This window comes from Narcine bancroftii, chromosome 2 (genome assembly GCF_036971445.1).
Source record: "Narcine bancroftii isolate sNarBan1 chromosome 2, sNarBan1.hap1, whole genome shotgun sequence".
In the NCBI taxonomy this organism is placed as follows: domain Eukaryota; kingdom Metazoa; phylum Chordata; class Chondrichthyes; order Torpediniformes; family Narcinidae; genus Narcine; species Narcine bancroftii.
This window is the reverse complement of record NC_091470.1, coordinates 169,730,379-169,753,922: the sequence shown is the minus strand read 5'-3', so window position 1 is coordinate 169,753,922 and position 23,544 is coordinate 169,730,379. Positions and strand designations below refer to the sequence as shown.

General features: G+C 39.6%; 1 protein-coding gene across 1 annotated transcript in view; it reads left to right on the top strand.

Annotated features, from left to right (window-relative positions):
• The window catches only part of nphp4 (nephronophthisis 4), a 346,370-nt gene that overhangs the window by 103,364 nt on the left and 219,462 nt on the right, over nucleotides 1–23,544 (top strand). The window contains exon 5 of the mRNA XM_069919049.1: nucleotides 22,467–22,619. Within this exon, the coding sequence (XP_069775150.1) occupies nucleotides 22,467–22,619 (153 nt within the window). The remainder of the gene's footprint in view (nucleotides 1–22,466; nucleotides 22,620–23,544) is intronic.

Sequence of the window (23,544 nt, the reverse complement as noted above, 5' to 3'; positions counted from 1 at the left end):
CATGAGCCATTTTATCATGAGCCATTTTATCATGAGCCATTTTATCATGAGCCATTTTATCATGAGCCATTTTATCATGAGCCATTTTATCATGAGCCATTTTATCATGAGCCATTTTATCATGAGCCATTTTATCATGAGCCATTTTATCATGAGCCATTTTATCATGAGCCATTTTATCATGAGCCATTTTATCATGAGCCATTTTATCATGAGCCATTTTATCATGAGCCATTTTATCATGAGCCATTTTATCATGAGCCATTTTATCATGAGCCATTTTATCATGAGCCATTTTATCATGAGCCATTTTATCATGAGCCATTTTATCATGAGCCATTTTATCATGAGCCATTTTTCATGAGCCATTTTATCATGAGCCATTTTATCATGAGCCATTTTATCATGAGCCATTTTATCATGAGCCATTTTATCATGAGCCATTTTATCATGAGCCATTTTATCATGAGCCATTTTATCATGAGCCATTTTATCATGAGCCATTTTATCATGAGCCATTTTATCATGAGCCATTTTATCATGAGCCATTTTATCATGAGCCATTTTATCATGAGCCATTTTATCATGAGCCATTTTATCATGAGCCATTTTATCATGAGCCATTTTATCATGAGCCATTTTATCATGAGCCATTTTATCATGAGCCATTTTATCATGAGCCATTTTATCATGAGCCATTTTATCATGAGCCATTTTATCATGAGCCATTTTATCATGAGCCATTTTATCATGAGCCATTTTATCATGAGCCATTTTATCATGAGCCATTTTATCATGAGCCATTTTATCATGAGCCATTTTATCATGAGCCATTTTATCATGAGCCATTTTATCATGAGCCATTTTATCATGAGCCATTTTCCCCACTCAACCCCATTGTCTGGCCTTCTCTCCATAACCTTTGATGCCCTGCTTATCAGAAACATCAATCTTTGCCTTAAATGTCCTGGCCTCCACAACTGCATGTGGCAAAAGCACTCCACAGATTTACCATGTTCTGGCTGAAGAATTTCAGCCTCAATCCTGAGGTCGTGCCTTCTTGTCCTAGACTCTCCAAACATGGGACATAATCTTTCTACATGTACTCTGAAACATTTTGAATGTTGAAAGATGTGTACAATATGATTCCCCTCATTGTCCTAAATTCCAATGAGTAGAGGGCAAGTGCTGTTAAACACTCCTAGTATGATAACCTTATTCCCGGAATTAACCTTGTGAATCTCCTCTGAACCCTCTCAAAAGTCAGCACATTCTTTCATAAATGAGGATCTCAAAACTGCTCCAATAATCCAAGTGATATCTCAGCAGTGCCTTGTAAAGTTGCAACATCATATCTCTGGTCTTATTTCCTATTCCTCTTGAAATGAATGCTAGCATTGCATTTGCTGCCTTCACCATCAACTCAACATGCAAGTTTATGTTCAGGCTGTCCTGGACAAGCCCTCTAGGTCCCTTTGGATCTGGGCATTTTCAATTTCTCCCCATTTAGAAAATAATCTGCCTGTTTATTTTTTTTCTCCACCAGTGCTTGACTGTACACTTTTCATTTGCCACTTCTCTATCTATATTTCTAATCTATCTGCCCTTCTGTAACCTCCCTGTTTCCGCAACATTACTTGCTGCTCCTCTTACCTTCGTGTCATTTTCAAATTAGCCACAAAGTAATTCATTACCTAATCCAGATCATTAATATACTATACAACATTAAAAAGTACCGCTCCAAACACTGACTCTGGTAGAACTATCAACTTCAGCCAACAAGAATATGTTCCTGTATTTCGACTCTTCTGCTTCCTGCCCATCAACTAATGCTCTACCCACGCAAATATGCTTCGTTTTACCATGGACTCTTGTGATTTTAGTAGCCTCTTGCACCTTGTCAAAGGCCTTCTGAAAATCAAAATACACAACATCCACTGCATCTCTTGTATAACCTGCTTGTCATTTTACAGAATTCTCTTGCACTTCCATCTCATTCTCTTCTCACAGAACCTTCAGTGTATGATAATGTTTTTGTTATTTACATTGTACAATGTACATAGGCACCAAAATTCTTCCATGCTGTAGCCAAGGGGGTATTTTGTAAGAAAAAGGGCTACAGTGATGTACTTCATTGAATTAAAAAGAGACAATAAACACAAAAGATATTGTTAATAAACATTTACTGTTATCCTCGAGCAAAATGAATTCTTTTGTGGTGTCGGAGCTAGTATAACAAGCTGCTAAATTTCTGTGTTTGTATCAGAACTGAGTAGTTCTATTGTTAGGTTATTCATTTACAATTTTTGCTCATGTTTTCTTTCATTTGCACAACCTGTCTTGTTGGACATTTCATACAGTTTTCACATTCCACATTTTGTGTTTTCTCTATTTCTCAGTTCCCTCATTAACGTGTCAACCAGATAACTTCATTGTCCTGCCTGACCTTGGCTTACATTATTAGAGATGTTCTCTTTGTGCTAACCATCTCTCCCTCAACAAAATTGCAGCTTAAAAACTGATGTCTTCCTCCAAAGAGTCTTCTTCAGTCTTAAACATTTACTCTGTCTTTCCACTGACTGACCTGGTGAGTGTTTCCAGCATTTTCTGTTTTTCTTGAAGATTGGGTGACAGTTGTGCAGAACCCTCCATGGAGTCCACAAGGATAACCTTGAGTTGTCAGTTGCCTACCACTTTGCCTCCGTATTCCACACACTCTGACTTCTGACTTAGATGTGACTCACACCAAAGAACAGCATCATATATTTTGTCTTGTTGTATGTAGCCTTTGAGATTCGGTAATACATTTTTTTTGAAGGCAGCCTTTCCTGGTTTTGTCAGGACTGACTATTTCTGATGGTAAAGTCTTTCAAGGGAAACACTATCTCCTTTTTTTCTCTTTCCACAGATACTATCTGATCTTCTGATTATTTCCAACATTATAATTTGTTTAAGATTAAAAAAAAATTGTATGTAGATAATAGGAAAGAAGAACAAAAGGAACGCACTAAACTGGACTGCTTCACAGGGAAGAGGGCCCATAAACTTTGAGCAGAGTCAAAAGGATGACATAATCCGGGGGAAATAAAGGGTTGAGAATGGCTGCTTTAAAGCCCTCTTGGTTCCTTTGCAGTTTTTCTTTTGGCTCCTCTTTTACCGATGTAATGGGTTTTCGTAGGGCATATAAAAAGAGATGACTCACGGAATTGTTTTCCAGTATTTATTCACTCCCCTTAGCAAGGTGTCAAGCAGTGTTATCATTCTTTTCCTCAGATACTTTATTTTAACATTTCAATATGTACTTAACTCAGAGTACATTGTATTAATTGAGAGCTTTTAAAATTTGCCAGGGAAACATTTCACACCTTAAAATATTTTCAAACTATAATTAAAAAAAACTATATATACAAAGTGAAAAACAATGACACTCGCTGGGCAAGTTTAAAACTGCATAGAAAAACTCACTGCCCAAGGAAAATTTGTACATAGAGAAGGCAAAATAACACAACCGTTGCCTTCTGGTTTTTCATCCTTTTCTGCGCCTTTGCTCCTAAGCATATAAGATAACAGAATTTACACTGTGAAATCTCTGCAATGCTACACGAGTCACATGATCAACACATGGTAATAACGCTTAAACACAAGTTAGATAAAAACACCCATAAAACTTACATTAATGGTTAAAACAAAACAAACTGTAAAACATACTATTAGCAATGAACAATATACATTAAATGAACAATTCATTTTCAAAGGAAAACATTTAAGATAGCCCATCAGTCATCTTCTCTCACTCTTACTTTGAGCAAGGTAACAAGCAGTGAGAGGAACAGGAAGGGAGGAGCTTAGGAGGTGGAGAAGAAGTATGCACCACCAAGCTCCTTTCCACTGGATACATTATTAAAATGACATTAAATACAAATAACTAATTGAGATAAAATTCACTAATACAGAACTTAGAATGAAAATTATTAAAATGCATTTTTAACTCTGTTACACCCGCTTGAGAAAATAAAGAATAAGAATGGGTCATTCAATTCCACCCAGCCAGCCTTGCCATTCAGTATGATCACGCCTGATCTGCCAAAGACCTTATCTCCTCTTCTGTCCCAGTTCCCTATCAGCCTCAATCCCCTTATTTTCATATCTACTTCCTTTTTAAATTCTTTCAGTATTCTAGCTTCCACAACTTCCAGGGCAGAGAACTCGAGAGATTCACCACTTTCTGTGAAAAGTAGTTCCTCTGCTCCTCGCTTATGAATGACCACTTGACTTTTTGAGCCCTATTAGTCACACCATCTCTAACTCTATCCTGTCATTGCCCTTTTAGAATCTTGTTGTTCAATAGGTTTGCCCTCATTCTTCTAAAATCCAAAGAATATAAATCAAATTTATAATCTATTCCTTGTGATAGGACAAGGCTTCAACTGAGTAATTAGCTCAGTAAACCTCTGAACTGCCTCCAATCCTAGTATATTCTGTCTTTGGAAACCAAAACTGTGCAGTTCTTCCAAAACCCCACTGAATTCTAACAATATTTTCCTATTTCTAAGCACAAACCTTTTGAATTGAAGGCCATGAGCCATATGCCTTAGTAACAACTTACTAGACTGACTTGGTAATCTTTGCAATTCATGTACAATAATACTCCACTCATTTACAATTTTTTTTGCCATTTTCATAATAGTCTGCTTTTATAATTCTGGAATTTATAAGATCACATTTTTCAACATTAAACTCCATTTGACAATTTTTTTTGCTATCTTCAGAGATGGGTGACTCCACACTCCTTTGTTCCTCTTGATTTATTCATGTATATCATGTTTTCCGCCTACAAATAGATAATTTTAAAATTGCCTCTTTGTGCACCCAAATAGGCCAAAAAAAATTAATGATCCATTTAAGTCAGTTAATTACACTAACGAAAGCAAGCAAACTAAAATGGAACCCTATTATTGGTTACTCCAAGCAGCACTCCTGTGACTGAAAATCCTGTGCTTTCTATCACTGTGTCAATTTTTAATCCAATTCTTTATTTTCCCCCATCTTATGGGGATTTTGCCTCCCTGATCAATTTGTTAAATGCCTTGCTAAAATTAACAAAGATAATCCTCGTGAGATTTGATTGAGAATTCCAGGTTGGAGACTCGATGATGATGAAGGAAAACAATAATTTCTAACTCTGGTTAATTGGCTCACGCACGAGAGTTAAGGGAGTGAATTCAATATCGACAGGGCGCTTAACTCTCGTGCATGAACCAACTGAACTTGAATATGTGAACCCACCGTGAATCCTCCAACTGAAGACTCGCACAAGAATCAGGGTGGTCGCGCCTGGCAATGGACCCCGGGGCACTGACTAACAATTTGGGTTTGGACCAGAATGTGGAAAGATTTGCCAAGGTTGATCGACAAATTGAGGAAGCTTTAAGTTGTTATCAAATCCATGATGAAAAAAAGATTTGATTTAAAAAGTATGCTTTAAGACTTCAGTACTTCACCAGCGCAGGCAAAATTCCGACTTGTGTCCATTTCAAGATACAACCAATCTCTTGGTCCCAATTACGGTCGGGAGTGCCTGTATACTACTGTTACGAGCCCAGAGGACCCATAAACCTAGCAGCAATAGATATTCACCAAGAAAAATGGTTACTTAAACAACAGTTGCTTTTAAATATCTTTAAACATGAATCACACTTTAACTTATCACTATTGACTTACTTAACCCCCTTCTAATTCTAAGCACATGTGTATGTAATGTGTGTGTAAGTTCAGAAACGTTCTTTGATTTACAGTTCAATCTCATTCCTCCAAGTTCATTGGTTGCAGGCAATTCTTATACTGTCCAGAGAATTTAACATTTATAATGTTCATCAGGCTTTGGTGCTTGAAAGGTAAATGGTTACCGCTCAAGAAGGTTCTTGCTGGTTTTCAGAGAGAGTTTTGTTGTATGATGGACACCCAACCATTGCAGTATCTTGCTGATGAAATTTGCCCCTTTAGAGTTCTCCAGATGATGACCTCTTTCTTTCAGGTCACCACAGAGTGCCTTTTTGTTTCTCCTATTCCAAGTGAAACATTAGACAGCCAGTCTTCTTGCATGAACCACAAGGACTTTGTGACCAGGCTGAATTAAGCCCTGAAAACCCATCGTCCACATGGAGTTTTCCCCAAGCTTACCAGCTTGTCTTGTTCCAGTCCCAGCTGCTGTGGCTCCAGCAAGATCTTTCATCTGTTGCCTTTTTGTAAACAACAATCCATTAGTGAAGTCTCTTGGGCACTCTCCAAAGCTCTTGAAAAGACTGTTGGCCCTGACATGTCTAGTATGAGGCAGAGCTCCAGTATTTCAAATAAGATCTGTTTTAAAGTGTTTGCATGTGACCTACTCAAACAAACCTTTCCCAATTTATCTCCCAAAAACATATCTATATACTCTGTCACACTATTAATGTTACAGCTTTCATTAGTGTTATTCCTCTGACTCTTGTAATTCAGGATGCTTTTGCAGTCAATATCCTTCACAGTATTTCACAGAATATTCTGTGATCTCCAGAATAATTTGTGTGAAAAGGCACCAACGGATTGTTTTCTACTGTTTTCTACTGGACAAATTTTCTCTTTTTTGTTGACAGTTCTCTGAAATATTTAGGAGCATGCTGCTCATCAAAAAGTGATGAAATCTTTGCTCATTTCTTTTTCTGGGTGTGTTAATGAGATGGTGTTATTTCTCAGTGGTGGATGTAATGTCTTTTATATGAATTCATCTGATCTGTTTTCTGGATATAAAATTCTCATAATTTTATTGCTCAGCTTTGACTTTCAGAGCCTGTATTCCATTATACAACCCAAAACAACAGGGATAATGTGCGTTTTGCCTAATCTTACTCGGGTAAGGGTGCTGATATCCATGCTTCTCCTCATTGAAGTCAGTTCTGTGGAGAATAGTTTTCAATTGCTGGAGTTGACTTTATTTCTTACCTGAGGATATCTTCCAACTTCTCTTTCATTGCATTAAATGCAATATTAATGAGTCTAGAATATTTATAGTACTAATTGAATGAGCTACATGGGTTGGCTGGAGGAAAAGTGTGTTATCCATCTCAATAACACCCTCGAGCACTTCAGCTCTTCTCAGTTCATCAGCAATTATAAAGGAATTTTAAAGCATAAATATAACAAACCAATGGCATCATGAAGAAAGTCTCTACTTCCTCAGGAGTTTGCGGAGGAACTAGTGGAGTTGTTCAAGTGAACTGGTACGGGCTTGAAGGGCCGACATGGCCTGTTTCCATGCTGTAAACGGTTATATGGTTGTATGGTTATAACATTTTTTGGTAGCCATAGGGGTTCTCAGAATCATAAGAATATATTGGTTGATGAAAGAATTATGTTCTACATAACATTGATTTTCAAAGATGTATCTGAACAGACATTTAACAACTCGTATATAAATGCTTCTTTGTTTTTATCAATGATGTTTTGTATATGTCCAACTTATAGCAGTGGTGTGAATGCATATAAAAATTAGATACAGACAATCCACAGTTAAGTTTTAATGACTTGATCCTGCAATTCAATGACTGGGCTAATGCCTGCAATTAACCAAGCCTCCCCCCAGTATTTCCAGTGCTGTTGTGGTCTTGTGAAATCCAATGGTGTAGCATGAACCTTTGCAGGCTGCCGATGAATTTGCTGCAGTGAATATTCTGTAAGTAGAATGTAAACATTGTCACGAACTAACAATCCTCTCAATTTTGTTAGGTGCTAGAGAGACTTTGTTAGCACTAACAAAGGAACAGCAGTGGAAAATTCACCAGACCCTGGTAAATTCAAAATAATAGTTTTTATTAAACTATTAACATGACATTTCTTACCTATCTCTAATTTCTAACTTAAACTCTAAATTTAACCCCACTCTGCCCAAATGTAAATGTGTGTTTGTTTAAGTCCCAAACTCTGAAAAGTCAACTTTTAAAACTTTGGCATCATTCTAGTCTTGCTTGAAGGTCTTAAATTTTCAATTCAGTTATAGTTATAAAGCACTTTTAGACATCATATCTTCAGGCCGTTTTAAACTCAATTCTTTCAATGAGTTGTCCTTCAGAGAGAGGGATTTCTTCATATCGGATTGACCATTTACTTTGAGAAGTGAACTTTTTAAGAAGAGTCCTGGAGTTTTTTTCCACGATGAGGCTGCGCTCTTTATTTTCAAAAGAGCAGTTGGAAAGTGGTGGTTTCCCTTTTGAAATCCACTTATTTCCTGTATTCCCCTTTTTATTAAGACTAATACATAGCACCACCTATTCTGGTTACTGTAATTCAGCCCTTTCACGAGGTTCTAGTGTGCGTGTGTGACACAGGATCTTCACTTCTGAAACCGATTCAAATGTTGGAATTTGATAATATATTTCTCCAATTCTCTCATGTCACATGGTGTGTGACATCATTCCTGTTTCTGAAGTTCATAATGTCTTTTCATACTGATGTGACATCTCTGTCCACTTACTCACAGAATCAAAGTAATTAACATTGTTTGAAGGTTCCATTCTGGTTCCCGGCCCATACAGACACAAAAGGGCTATAGGTTTACAAAGGTGCTTCTGAGGTGACACCTATTGTTTCCAGTATCTCAAGAACCATCATCAATCCTTTCATCCCTCGACTTTGCAATGCAACATCAGACTCTTCAGCTTTCCAAACTGGCTTCTGTGGTCAATAGTTTTTAAAATGCAAATGCATTTGTTGGATGCTGAAGCCAGTTACCTACTGCAAATAACCAAGTGTGTCTGTCGAATGTTAATGAGTCCTGTTTACCCAAACCTATCTTATTAAACCTTATTTAGATAAAATAGTTGTAACATTAAAGTTAGGATTAATATTACAATATTCAAATGAATGAGTGTTTGGCTAGTGAGAAAGAGTTACGTTACCGAGCGGTCACGTGATGAGGACATCAACCCTTAGAGATCCCAGACCAGGAGAATTAAAACAGTCTAAGAGAGAGAAATAAGTACCAAGAAACACAAAAATGAATAAATAAAAGTTCTTAGCTTGCAACAATGAGAAAGAAGAACGGCAGCCAGCAAGGTAGGAGCAACGGTCGGCACCTGATCCAGTCCGTCTCTTGGAGGCCAAGATGGCGACACAGAATCCAGGTCTGAAGCCCGGGAGGCCCCGTCGACGGAGGTCCAACTCGCTGAGGGTGACTAAGGCTCACCCAGGAAGCTAGGAGGAGGTGAGACCGACCTGGGGAAGAGAAGTGATGCGATCTCCAGTTGAGCGTTGGGAGCAGAGGGATCAGAGCTTTGAGGAATGGAGGGTGTCATGTCCCTCCCCCCCTCCCCAGAGGACAACAAGTAAAGAGCGCTTGGGAGCACAACGCAATGGGCGGTGGGAGTGACACACCTGAGTACATGGGAGACCTCGATCCCCACGAGACGGCAGCAATAGCGATCCTAGCGAGGCTGACGGTGATGAGGAGACTGGAGGCCGTGTCGAGAGAGAATCGCAGGAGGACCTGGGACCCATGGAGGGAGCAAGCTGGTGTCAGCAAGAGAAGGAGGGGGCATGGAGCCATCACTACAAGATTTCCTGCAGACCATGGAAAGAATGGAGGAGAGACTGGCCAGGGACCTAAAGGATAAAACGAAGTTATACAACAAAATGGATAGATGGAACAATGCTCTAACTGGATTGTCAGGAAGGGTATCTGAAGTAGAAGAAAGAACTGGAGATAATGAGGACAGAATAAGCAAGTTAGAGAAGGAGGTCACCGCATGGGAGACGGAAAGGGGATGTCTCTGGCAGAGGATCGACACTTTAGAAAATCCTGGCTGGAGAAACACCATAAAGATTGAGGGGTTGCTGGAGGGTAGAGAAGGGAGGGATCCCGTAGCTTTTTGTTTCAACACTGGCTCCCAGAGGCCTTGGGAAGGGAGAAATTGGGGGAATTGGTGGACATAGAGAGGGCCCATCGGACTGCCTTCTCACATCCGGGCCCTGGTCAAAAGCCGCGCTAAGTGCTTGGGATGGTCACCAGGACCGTGTGAAAATTTGAAGGGCAGTGGCGGTCAGGGCAAAAGTGAGGGGGGGGGGGCTGTGATGGGGCTGGAGGGAAAAAAAAGTCCTATTCTACCCAGACATAAATGTGGCCCTCCTTAAACAAAGAAAAGAATTCGAGTCAATAAAAAGTTACCAAGCAGAAAGGATACAAAAGTGTTCTTAGATATCTGGCAACCCTTAAAATTCATTATGCCAGGAGGTGAGAGAAAGTTTTTGTCTGAGGCCAAAGAGGCCCAGAAGTTTGTGAAACAGCTGCCGGTCTTTAAGAAATAGTTTATGTATGTGTAGTGCTGAATGGATAATGCTAGCATTTCTGTTGTATTTAAGATCATACTGCAAGTAATAGTTATATATGTCTGAGGGACAGCTCCAAGAAAAGTGCAGAGAACAAAACAAAGGACTCTACATCACCAAATGGATAATGCTAGCATTTCTGTTGTATTTAAGATCATACTGCAAGTAATAGTTATATATGTCTGAGGGACAGCTCCAAGAAAAGTGCAGAGAACAAAACAAAGGACTCTACATCACCTTTGTTGACCTCACCAAAGCCTTCGACAACGTGAGCAGGAAAGGGCTTTGGCAAATACTGGAGCGCATCGGATGTCCCCCAAAGTTCCTCAACATGATTATCCAACTGCACGAAAACCAACAAGGTCGGGTCAGATACAGTAATGAGCTCTCTGAACCCTTCTCCATTAACAATGGCGTGAAGCAAGGTTGTGTTCTCGCACCAACCCTCTTTTCAATTTTCTTCAGCATGATGCTGAACCAAGCCATGAAAGACCTCAACAATGAAGACGCTGTTTACATCCGGTACCGCACGGATGGCAGTCTCTTCAATCTGAGGCGCCTGCAAGCTCACACCAAGACACAAGAGAAACTTGTCCGTGAACTACTCTTTGCAGACGATGCCGCTTTAGTTGCCCAGTCAGAGCCAGCTCTTCAGCGCTTGACGTCCTGCTTTGCGGAAACTGCCAAAATGTTTGGCCTGGAAGTCAGCCTGAAGAAAACTGAGGTCCTCCATCAGCCAGCTCCCCACCATGACTACCAGCCCCCCCACATCTCCATCGGGCACACAAAACGGTCAACCAGTTTACCTATCTCGGCTGCACCATTTCATCAGATGCAAGGATCGACAATGAGATAGACAACAGACTCGCCAAGGCAAATAGCGCCTTTGGAAGACTACATAAAAGAGTCTGGATAAACAACCAACTGAAAAACCTCACAAAGATAAGCGTATACAGAGCCGTCGTCATACCCACACTCCTGTTCAGCTCCGAATCATGGGTCCTCTACCGGCATCACCTACGGCTCCTAGAACGCTTCCACCAGTGTTGTCTCCGCTCCATCCTCAACATCCATTGGAGCGCTTTCATCCCTAACGTCGAAGTACTCGAGATGGCAGAGGTCGACAGCATCGAGTCCACGCTGCTGAAGATCCAGCTGCGCTGGGTGGGTCACGTCTCCAGAATGGAGGACCATCGCCTTCCCAAGATCGTGTTATATGGCGAGCTCTCCACTGGCCACCGTGACAGAGGTGCACCAAAGAAAAGGTACAAGGACTGCCTAAAGAAATCTCTTGGTGCCTGCCACATTGACCACCGCCAGTGGGTTGATATCGCCTCAAACCGTGCATCTTGGCGCCTCACAGTTTGGCGGGCAGCAACCTCCTTTGAAGAAGACCGCAGAGCCCACCTCACTGACAAAAGGCAAAGGAGGAAAAACCCAACACCCAAACCCAACCAACCAATTTTCCCCTGCAGCCGCTGCAACCGTGTCTGCCTGTCCCGCATCGGACTTGTCAGCCACAAACGAGCCTGCAGCTGACATGGACTTTTACCCCCTCCATAAATCTTCGTCCGCGAAGCCAAGCCAAAGAAAGGAAAGAGTTATATATGAAAATAGTAATCTTAGATTTAACTGTTTGTGATTATAAATATGTAATTGGGAGAATTTGTGAAAAGGGAAATGGTCTGGGGGGGGTGAGGGTGGAGAGGTGTGGGAGGTAGTTGGGAACAATATGCCTGTGGAACGGAGGGGGATGGTGATGGTGCAGAGAGTAAAGTCACCAGAAGTGGAGGGGAGAGAGGATTAAAGAGAAGTAGATGTGGAAAGGGAATGCATATGGGCAAGAGGGTAGAGTTTGATATTCCTTTTTTTTTAAACTTTATTTAAAATTTTATGACATGAATAAAATAAAAATTACATTTAAAGAAATAATAAAAAATAAGATAATAAAAATTAGAATACTACATCATTAAACTACACAAATTAACCCCCCCAATAATTATAACACAACATTAATCATCTAATTTAAAATTAGTCCAACCCTCCCCCCCAAAATAAAGAGTGAAGAATTAATTAACAATATTGTAAATAAAATAAAAAAAAAACCCACTTACAAAAAAAGGATAAAACTTAACAAAAAAAATTACTAACAACAAAAAAAATCAATACTAAAATAATAACCTTAAACATATATTTAAATCAAACATAATACATGTATTTAACAAATGAAATCCACTTTAAAACTAAGTTCAAATATTAAAATCATATATCAACCACATATCTGTTATTCAAAAAAATCATAATTAATAATACATAAATACAGAATTTCCATTAATACCAAGTTTCCTTTATAATTCATCGAGAGAACAAAAACATCCCTTAGAAAAACAATCAGATAAACTTTTTATTCCCTTCCCCTCCCCTTATATAAAAAAGAAAAAAAAAGAAAAAAGTTCAAACTCATAAAATTCTCCATATTCTTCATTTATAACATCTTCAAAATTCTCTATCGAAATGAACTTAATTTTATTAAACTCTTCTCCCTCAATGTATTTGTACTTAATTTTCTTTTTCTTCTTATCACCTTTCCCCTCATCTTCCTCTTCATCTCATTTAACATCCTCAATTTTTGACTTATTATCTTCTGTGACATCATCCTCTTAAAAAAGAAAGAAAAAAGAGAACCCCCCCCAAAAAAAGAGAAAAAAAAGGAGAGAAAAAAACCTCCTAATTCCCTCTCAATTACAATCAGAAAACAAAAAGAATTAAAAAAAATTATTTATTTAAAAAAAATAATAATAATAAAAAAACCTTCACTTCTTAACCCAAAAATTTAAAAGCAAAAAAACAGATCGGAGGTCACAACTACCTCCTCCTGTTTAAACCGCCCAAAGCGGTAACTCCCCCAAAATATTGGGTGTGAGATAACTCACAGGTAGCTGATGACTTCTGGAAACTAGTGCCCACCCAGTTTCCTCTCCCAACTCCCATTTCATTAAACTATCATCATTATTTAAACTATTTAAACTCTTCTCAAAAAAAAGATAAAAGATTTATTTTTTTAAAATCAACGTTATCACTTCGGTCACCATTGCTTCCATTTCTTTTAAAAAACTGGATCCCACCTTACATCTCTACTCTCTTTGGAGACCTTGAAGGACTACATCGTTCCTGAAACTGCATGATTGGTAGAGACTGAGCAAAGTCCATAACCTCTTTAGGATTGTCAAAGAACTTTGGCTAATTTCCATCCTAAAAAATCTTCAGTACTGCAGAATACCTGAATGTTCCCTTATGTCTTTTTTTCCACAACCGTTCTTTCACAGAATTAAATTCGCATCGTTGAAACATAATTTCTTGACTCAAATCTTGATAGAAGAAAGCAGGAGTATTCTGAACCATCAAAGGAGATCTATTTTGCTGGGCATTTCTAATAGCCGTACGTAAAATTGTCTCTCTGTCACAATAGTTTAAACAACGGATCAAAACAGATATTGGATTCTGTCCTGAAAAAGATTTTCTTCTTAAAACTCTATAAGCACGTTCCAGTATTAAACCTTCAGGGAATTTATCCTGTCCTAACACTCGTGGAATCCATTCAGTAAAAAATTTTCTTGGATCTGGTCCTTCTATGCCTTCTGGCAAACCAACAATTTTCACGTTGTTCCGTCTAGATTGATTCTCCAAATAATCAACCTTTTTTGCTAAATTTTTATTTTGGATCTGCAATGTTTCAATTATTCTATTTTCATCTTGCAGTTGATCCTGTGCATCGACTAAACCTTGATCACACATTTCAAATCTTTCAATGGTTTCAAGCTTAAAAGCTCCATTAATGACTTCCGCCATCGCATTAATCTTGGAAATAAACAGGTTCACAAAATTAGCTAAGTGACTCGATACAGAATATATCTTATCTTCAAGATCCTTAACAGACATTTCAACAGAAGTAGATTCAGACATAATGGGGTCTTGCTGTTCCTTAGAGACCACGGGATCTTCTGTCCCTTCCCTTAATTTAGTATCTTTCTAGCAGTTTGACTTCGTATAAAAATCCCTCTCAAAGTCCCCCCAGCAATGCCAGGAGACTGAAGATCAGGGTTATCTTTAAGCCAAATCTCTTTAATCATCTTCACTGAATTGATGTCTGGAAAAACCGTTGTAATTGAAGATGCATTTTGCAGCGCCACCACTATAGCAGTCGAATGACAACTCTTTAACTCTCCAGCTGGTGGCGCCCCAGCTGATTCAACTGTCAAAGCCTCAGCAACAACATCTGCAGTGGCCACCATGCGAAACACTGGCACCCGTCCAGCCCCTTGTTCTGAAAGCTTTTGAGTGCGACCTTCAGAGAGCCTCACTGGCTTAAAACGAAGCTTCAATGCCGAACTCTGCACGTCCTCCTCTGGATCCATTCTACATTAAGACCTGGCTTCTTGTAAACAAGTAGGCTCAGACAATTTCGGAAAATGTAGTTTTTTAACAGTCTGTTGATATTTTCTTTTACCTTTTCTTTTGCATATAAACCATTAGGCACTAATCCAACACCTCTTATTATTTATAAACTTTTAAAAGAACTTTAACGGGCACTTAAAGACAAAACAATAAATCAGAGTCAGGAGAGGTCTGGAAGGGACGTCTGTTCCCTACGCCATCTTGCCACGCCCCCCGATATTCCTTTTTTCTGTTAAATTTTCTTTCTTTTACCTGCCCTTTCAGGGCTTGCAGCCCTTGTTTCTGTTTTATTTTCCTTGGGTTTGTTGTGGATCCGGTGGGCTGGAGTGGACAGCTGGAGGAATAAGGTTGGGGGACGATGGATATGGGGAGATGGAGGTATGGGGGGTGCATGGGTCTGGGGGTCCCTGGGGAAATGGCTGAGTATAAAATATGTTTTAACGTTAATGGTTTGAATGGGATGGTGAAGAGGAAGAGAGTCTTGGTTCACATTTTTTAAAAAAAGGGAGCGGATCTGGCCTTTCTCCAAGAAACACATTTGATGGAGCAGGAACACCAAAAACTAAAATGGGGGTGGGTGGGTCAGGTAGTATCTTCCTTGTTCAGCTCGCATGCAAGGGGGGTAGCAATTTTGATAGGGAAGTGTATTCCTGCCTTTATTTATAAATGGGATGCCAAATTGTTGCATGGAAAAGCAGGCAGCCCTATACTAAAACAAATTATTATGATCTGAGACAAAATTAACCAATATTTAGGTATCAAAGTGGGGCTGTCCCCAAAAACACCCCTGGCTCCAAATAGATTAATACTATTAAGGGTAGGTAACAAGATCCTGGACACCTGATAATTAAAAAAAAATTGGCAACCATACTTAAATTTCATAGGAGCATGTCTGTGGGTGGACCGTCGTGTCTCACCACCCTGCCTTCCCCATCTACCTCTCAACCGCTGGGGGGAGGGACAGGGGCCCATCTCATCCCAACCAGGCAAAGTCGAGAAAAGAAAGCAGTCTGAGCTCTAACCCGTGCTTTGACAAACCCATAAAATCCTGATTATATGCTTCACGCCTTTGTTGTGAGTGTCTTTAGTGTCCTGTGTAATTGTGGAGGGAGGGAGTTGAAAGAGCTTGAATTCTGCAGAAAACTGCATGAAATGTATAATTGTAAAGTGTTGTTAATGCTGATACTTTTATCATTGACAAGATAATATTGATAATTGTTTAATGCTGTAAAATCATAAATAAAATATTTTTTAAAAAGTTATGTTACCCACGTTAATTTCAATTTTTTTTAAACAATTAGTAACAGTGACCCGAGTCAGAACCTCACTAGCAGTTAGCTTGCTACACTTAGAGGGGACTGTCTATGCCATGCTGAAGTGCTGAGATCTTGAAAAAAGTGTGGCTTAGTGCAAGAGGTCACTGATTTGTCAGTAATGGAAAATCTGTCTTGATATGCTTTGTTGATTTAAACTTCAGAGGGGTAGTGAATGGAATTGTGACAATTGATGTGCATTGTGTGTAGGACAGCTTGTATTGGTTGTCAGCTGTTCAAAGCCTGATTATGGCAATGAGATTTTTGTCGTGCACAGTTTCATTTTTAGTCACAAGTTGGTGTATAATATTTTGGACCTTGAACAAAGTGTTACATGTACATTTTTTTCTGAATGAGAAATTAAAAAAAAAAGAGACATTCTGTAAGTAATTACTGTCATAATCTTGGTCAAGGGTCAACCAGGATGTGCAATGCAAATAGCATGCTCTGTGAATATTCAAGCATCATTGCATGTCATCTGAAAACTGTCATTTGGAATTTATTTATATTTGTGCAGATTAGTTTGGCTGCTTGAGCTGAACTTTTTACAGATTTACAAATCATTTAATTTATTCTCAATTGTTTTGATTTTCCACTTTGTTGAATGAATAAATTCTGCATGTCACCATCACTAAACTGGGGCGGGGGGGAGAAACTTGGGTACAAAGTGTTTGGATTGCAAAGAAATATTGAAAGTTGCAAGATATCTATCATAGGCTGCACAGTGTTAGAAAGCATGAGCAGGAATCATGAAGTTAGAACCATGCAGGTTCCACCTGATGCAGGCTGCACTTGTGTAGCTGCCTAATGATGACATCAGCATCAAATAGCCTTTAAACATCAGGTGGGGATCCAATTTTGCGAGTGGAGAGCATGACAAACCACTTGGTCTGCCTTCAAAGTTTGTCTGTGCCCATTGAGTGGGAGGTGTGCTGTAGCAGACTGTTATGACATTGGTTTTAATGCTTGAAGAATGAAACCAAAACTGCAATTTGGACCTTGCCTTCCTTGCTCCATTCCCACACTTCTAATAAGTAAATCTATCTGTGAGATGCTGGTGATTTTCAGCATGAATATTGCACTATAGTGAGAAACTTGCAGTACCTATCATGAGAAGGTTCTGGTTTATACTGTCAATCAAGCAACGACCCAAAGACCTGGATCAACAAATGATCTCCTTGAGGGGAAGTTGGCTTAAGTTAGTAGACCTTAAACCATGATAGTTGGTTTCTGCATGTCTGAAATACCAAGTTATAATAAAATACTTTAAACGGAAGAACCAAAACAATCCAGAATAATGAAAAGGATTTTGTATATTTGAAGATTTGGTCATAAGTTGTCCTTTTTATGGGAAGGTCAATTCCCAGATGAAAGGCAAATTTTAAGAATACTTTTGATATTGCTCTGCCAGATTCATTAATTTATTTCACTTCAGTTTACAATATTAAATGTAATTTATACCAAAAGTCCTTGGACACATTTTAGAGCCATTCAGTTCATTAAAATCAGGCAGATTTTTCTATCTGGTAACTTGGTAAAGCTAGAAAATAAATACTTGTGAAGATCCTATCATTTCCTGCTCTTCCTTACAGACTCATCTGCTGCTGGAGTCTCCGAGGATGCCTTCCTACGTTTGGCATCGAGATGGATGATGAGCATCCACACCTCATCCTCATGTTTACTTCAATGTTCAGATGGAATCCCTCTTTCTCTTGACAGAAGCTGTAACTGTGCCATTGATTAGTTTTGCCAGATTTTAGTTGTGCCAGATGTGAGCAGCAGTACTGTCGTACAGCCATTGGGTGGCAGTATGGTTGCAAATCTGTCCAAGCAATCAGGACTGAAACATTCTTAAACAAAATTTTCCCCATCTGATTTTTTGTTTCCCTTTACTCTTTTAAATCTTTGAATAGTGATTATCTTATAGTTTAAAGGAATTAATCCATTCTTTCAGCTTTCATTTTATGAAGAATGCAATTTCTCTCCAGCTTGCCTTTGAAGTCCAAAGAATTTAAGTTGCATTTGATCTTCTCTTCGAGCAGTAGTGGACATTGGCAAACAGATCTGTAAATCCTTGGCTTGATATGTCCTTATTTTAAGGATTGAAATGACGTGAGCCAGCTTCTGCAAATGTGGAAGTATCTCGGAAAACTGAGAGCTTTTGCATCATATGATGTGCGTAGCGTGAGTTTACATCAAAATCCAATATAATCGTTAAGGTAATAATGTTGGTTATGGAATAAGTATTGGCTAGGCACCAATGCATACTGTCATGCTGTTCCTTGAATTTCAAGAGTGCCAGTTCATCTCTTAAATCCATTTATGATGCCAGATGGGGCTTCAGTTTAATATATGCAGATGAACAGTATCGTAATAGAATAATTGAACCACAGTTTCACTTTGTTGTAGTTGGGTTCCCGCTGCTTTGCTCATTTATATTGAGTTATGCAGCTGATGGCTGAGCCCAGTAAAGTTAAAAGACCTGGATAGTCAAGTGCTGGCTTGATTTTTGAATATAATTCTTTCATATTTTCATGAAGAATGCATTGTGGAACAGTCAGACTCTTCTTAATTTACATAATTAGTTCGATAATGAATTTTCTTCACGTGGGTATTTTACCCACGTATGTCTTGTGTACATTTATGATGCTGTTGTTACACAGCACATCTCTCACTGCTGAGGAGCTTGAACAACCTCTCCAATCTCTCTGTGGGTCATCTGTTCTTCAAATCCAATAACATAAGCTTCAGGAAATACTTGTATTATCTCCCCCTCATTACATTGTCTCATCTCTCTGGATGGGGTACCATGCACTTCTGAGTGCCCAAGAATCTCAGTGGCGTAAACTGTTCATAAGTTTTAAACTTTAGTAGAACGCTGGATGAGGGGAAAGCAAGAACAATGATGTCAGAGTCAGAAAGGGATGCAAAATTAAAATGATATAATCCTGAGAGAAATCTGCAGGTTTTGATTCCACAGAATCATTAGAATTACTAATCTTCGGGATGAAGATCACAGGAGAACTCTGACCCCCTGAAAGTGTCCACCCACAGTGAAGTCTAACATCATCATGGTAGCAGACTGAGTTCAAATGGCAATGCATTTCACTGCAGCACCTGTAAATCTGTGCCTTCTGTTAGTTCTGTGATGGAAGGTTAAAAATTAGTTCCAAGGGGAACATGGTGGGTCAGGCAGCATCTGTGAAAGGAAATGGAGAGTCAATGTTTCGTGTGAATATTGAGAGTTGAGGACTGGCTTCTGTAGACCTCCCCGTACTCACTACTGCACCATGATCCCACCACGATCACTGGGCCACTGTCTTTCATCATCACCTATCTCATTGCTTCAGATCTCTCCTCCACTGCCTTCACCTGATAATTTTCCAACTCCAGACTGCTCAAGATTCTCCCTAAGATTCACAGGCAGGTCTGGCCTGGTAGAACCATTGTTTATACCTGCATTTGCCTTTATGTATCACCGCATAACTTGATCTTGTCTTGCCTCTCCACTCCCAGATCCTTCCTTGCATATTCTCCACATTTTACAACTTCCATTCATTTGGTTCTCACTGCCTTATTTTTTATATTAAATTAAATTTAGACACACAGCATGGTAACAGGCCCTTCTGGCCCTGAGCCCGTGCTGCCTAGTACCTCAATTAACCTACAACCCCCATACATTTTGAAGGGTAGGGGTGATGAGAGGGTCTGTGGGTTGGGAAGAAAGTGGGAGCTCAAAAGGTTGAGATGGAGGTTGAATAGAGAGAGGTTTGAGGGGGTAAGGAGTGGTGGTGGGTAATAAGCCTGTTGGATCCAGCAATGGAAGTGTCCAAGGTGTCAGTCTTACAGAGGGTGAGTTTGGTGTTGGAACTGACAAGGGAGTTGGTGTGGGTGGTGGTATGGAGGAGGTCAGGACCGCAGTAAGTGTTGGGGGAGTCAGGAGCTCTGGCCTGCAGGTGGCTGAGACTGAGGCTAGAGCCGACGTTAGAGACATCAGGAGCTCTGGCCTGCAGGCAGCCTGAGTTCAAGATGTAGATCGTTTTCTGCTCCAGATCTCATCATCTGTAGTCTTTTGTGTGGCCTGTAATGGAAGTCTTTATCTTCCAGGGCTGTAGATTGATTGGATCCGTGAATCTTCATATGGTGTTGGCTATAACTGAGATTTGGGGAATTGAAGCTGGAAATCCTTAATCCCCTTGATACCTCATGTAGGTTTTTGAACAGACCAAACTGTTACAATCTGAAACAATGGCAGAAAACGATTGGAACAATTCTCAGCAAGTTGATTGCATCTGAAAAGGGGGAGAAAAAAAGATGTTTCAGGTCTTCAGTCCTTTGTCATAAAATACTTGGGCATGGCCATGCATTTTTCTATCAGCTTTTGACTATTCTTGAAAGTCTGGATCACATTTCTCATGGGGAATTAACATCTGAGCTACCTTTCTATTTGCCCACTTGTGCCTATAATTCTTCATTTGCAGATCTTGGCTCCATGTTCAAAAAGTGCTACGAACTGAGCTGTGAAGAGAAATGCACTAACAACCTATCTCCTTCCACCTCGCAAGCTTGAAACTCAAGAGCCTGTGCGTGTACTTTTTTTCTTGTGAATCTGAAAGTAAAAATGCGTAAGGAGGGAACATTTAAAAAAAAAGAGTGAGCCTGAACCATCTGGATGTTAACGAACAGAAGATGCTGTGGGTATTTAAGAGATTAGATACGAGAGGTCAATTTTGTATCATCGTTTTTAATTCTCTGCAATCCACTGATGGCCACTGTCTCTGTAGCTGCTCTTCTCTCACCAGCTGAGTGTCCGAATGGAACAAGTTACTCTCAATCTTCTTCTGCAGCTAGTGGTTCTCCGAATCCTGACCCTGAAAATTTTTGATGGATCAAAGTGACAAAAATGCATTGTATTGATGATGTAACAAAGCATAACCACAGTATCTGACTTCACTCAAATTGAATCAAACGTTCTTTGAAAGATCTGATATGGACGTTAAGTAATTATGTCCAAGAAACAGTCACTAAAATAATGCTGCCATGCTGTGAGTACTTTGCAGCACCAGTAGAGGTGGCAGGTGCTTTTGGCTATGCCTGAATAGTGCACAAAGATCTTGGACATGTGACAAAGAATTAAACTCTTCAGCATCCTCCATGTCCAAAAAATGCGTGGGTTGGTAGGATATTTAGCACTGGAAATTGCTCCTCAGTGCACAAAATTAGGACGGGGTACCGAAAGAGTAAATGTAAACAGATTTTTTTCAACTGAGGGAGTTTAGGTGATGTAAGAACTATAGGACACGAGTTAAGCATGAAAAGTGAAATGTTTAAAGGGAACATTGGGGAGAACTTCACGCACAGAGAGAAGAGAGTGGAATGAGCTTCCAGCTGTGGTGGTCAATCTGGGCTCGATTTTTACATTTAAGAAAAAAATTAGATCGGCACATGGACGGAGGGGGGATGGAGAATTATGGTCCAGGTGCAGGTCAATGGGATTAGGAAGAATAATAGTTTGGCACAGATTAGATAGGCCAAAGGGCCTGTTTCTGTGTTATAGTGTTCTATGGTTCCCTGGTGTCTTAATTGGTTGAATCTGTGGAAGGGAATTGATGGAAATGTGGGTATAAAATGGGTTATAATAGGATTATTGCACAGTAATATCAAATGGTTGATGGTTTGTGTCCATTCAGTAATGCAGACCTCAGCATTTTGTGGAAAAGATGGACTGCAAATCAGTAATCTTGCATACTTTGAGGTCCAGAAAAAATGTTCTTTAATTTCTTAAGTGTTGAGTATAATTTTTTTAAATTTTTTTAATTTTTCACACTATGAACCATATTAAACAAAATACACACAAACATTTCCCTCTTGAGAGAAGGAAGGAGGAAAGCTCTGGCAGTGATCTCCTTGGAAACTGGTGTAAGCTCATGAAAATGGTTAACTACCTCACACATCAATATGTTACATTTTGCCTCTGAACTTCCTTCCATTGAAGTGATGTGATCATGCACCATGTTTAGAAATATCAGCAAGGGATGAATTTCTGGGCAATTGGATCAATGTAAATTAATTTGACGTGACAAGTGCACGGCATTTGATGTATCCCTGATGTGAAGGGTATGCATGTGGAAAAGTGCAATTGATTCTTTCAATCTGCACAAAATGTTATTTAATCTAGCAAGCATAATGAATCTATTGGACATAATTTGTGAGAAATGTAGTGTGGCAATTTAGTTGAGGAAGGCTTAAAACACGCACTATAAAGTGAACATTTCAGAGACCATCATGTGTTTTATTTTTATAATAGGTCTTCACTCACTGATTTATTTTTTCTCTTTTTAGGGAATAAGTTTATGACATTGATAGAAGGCAGTGCCATCTTTTATTCATTATTACCTCATCCTCCACTGGTTGAAGTTCGTCACCTCATCCCTGAAAATCTGTTGATCTCCGGGTCAGAAACTATTCCTGGTGTGGTCACATATGGGCAAACAAGTAAGGAACATGAATGACTGAAATGACTGACAGTTTGTGGTTAATGGTTAGAATTTGAAGCGGTTTACATAGTTATTTCAGGTTTTACTTTTTATTAAATATCTCAACTTGTTCCTGTGGACTTTTCAAGTGTTTAGCTTCATGTTTCTTTCAGATGAACTCCGTGGACCAAATAAACAGTTTCTATAAAGGGTCAGTGCATCATTAGTAGTAAAAGAAAGGTTGATTTTTCAAGCTAAGACCCTTCATTCAAGAATCAAGATTCACTTTATTGTCATAATAAAAAGTATCATTTGACATGAAATTGCCTTTGTCTGCCATAAGGCAGATAGATTTGCCGTCAGCAGAAATTGCCTCAAGGATCTTTTACAATCAGAGAAAGGGAAGCACTGAGTGTCAGTGGATTTGCCTTCAGCGCTCCCACAGTCACACAGAACCCAGTCCAAACTATCAGGAGCCCAAGCTCCAGATCTGAACCTCCGACACAATCAGAAACCCCTCAGCGCCCTTGGTATCCTCTCGCATTCCTGTTCTGACACCTGGTACTCCTTCACCCAGTCTCCAGCTGTCCATAGCCTTGACTGCAGTTTCCAGTAGCCCACAGCCTCTGTGGGTTCCTCGCCTTGAGTCACCATCAGCCCACCGCACGTGTGGGTCTTTCAGCCATAGAGCTTCTCACTGGTCCGCCGCCGTGGTCACTGTCCCAAGGATCGTCTCTTCTGCTTCTCGTTCTCAGCTTTCCTGGACTCTGGAGCCCCTTGTGGCTGCTGCTGATCATAGGCACCCCGTCTTGGGCACAGACCCCGCGGTCGCAAGATTTTAAATCAAACCACTTAGGTTTCATTTAACGGGCCTTTATCAGGCTTTTCAAAACCTATATGGAGCTGATGGTAGTCAGTCTAGACAGTTGAACCCACGGGAGTGC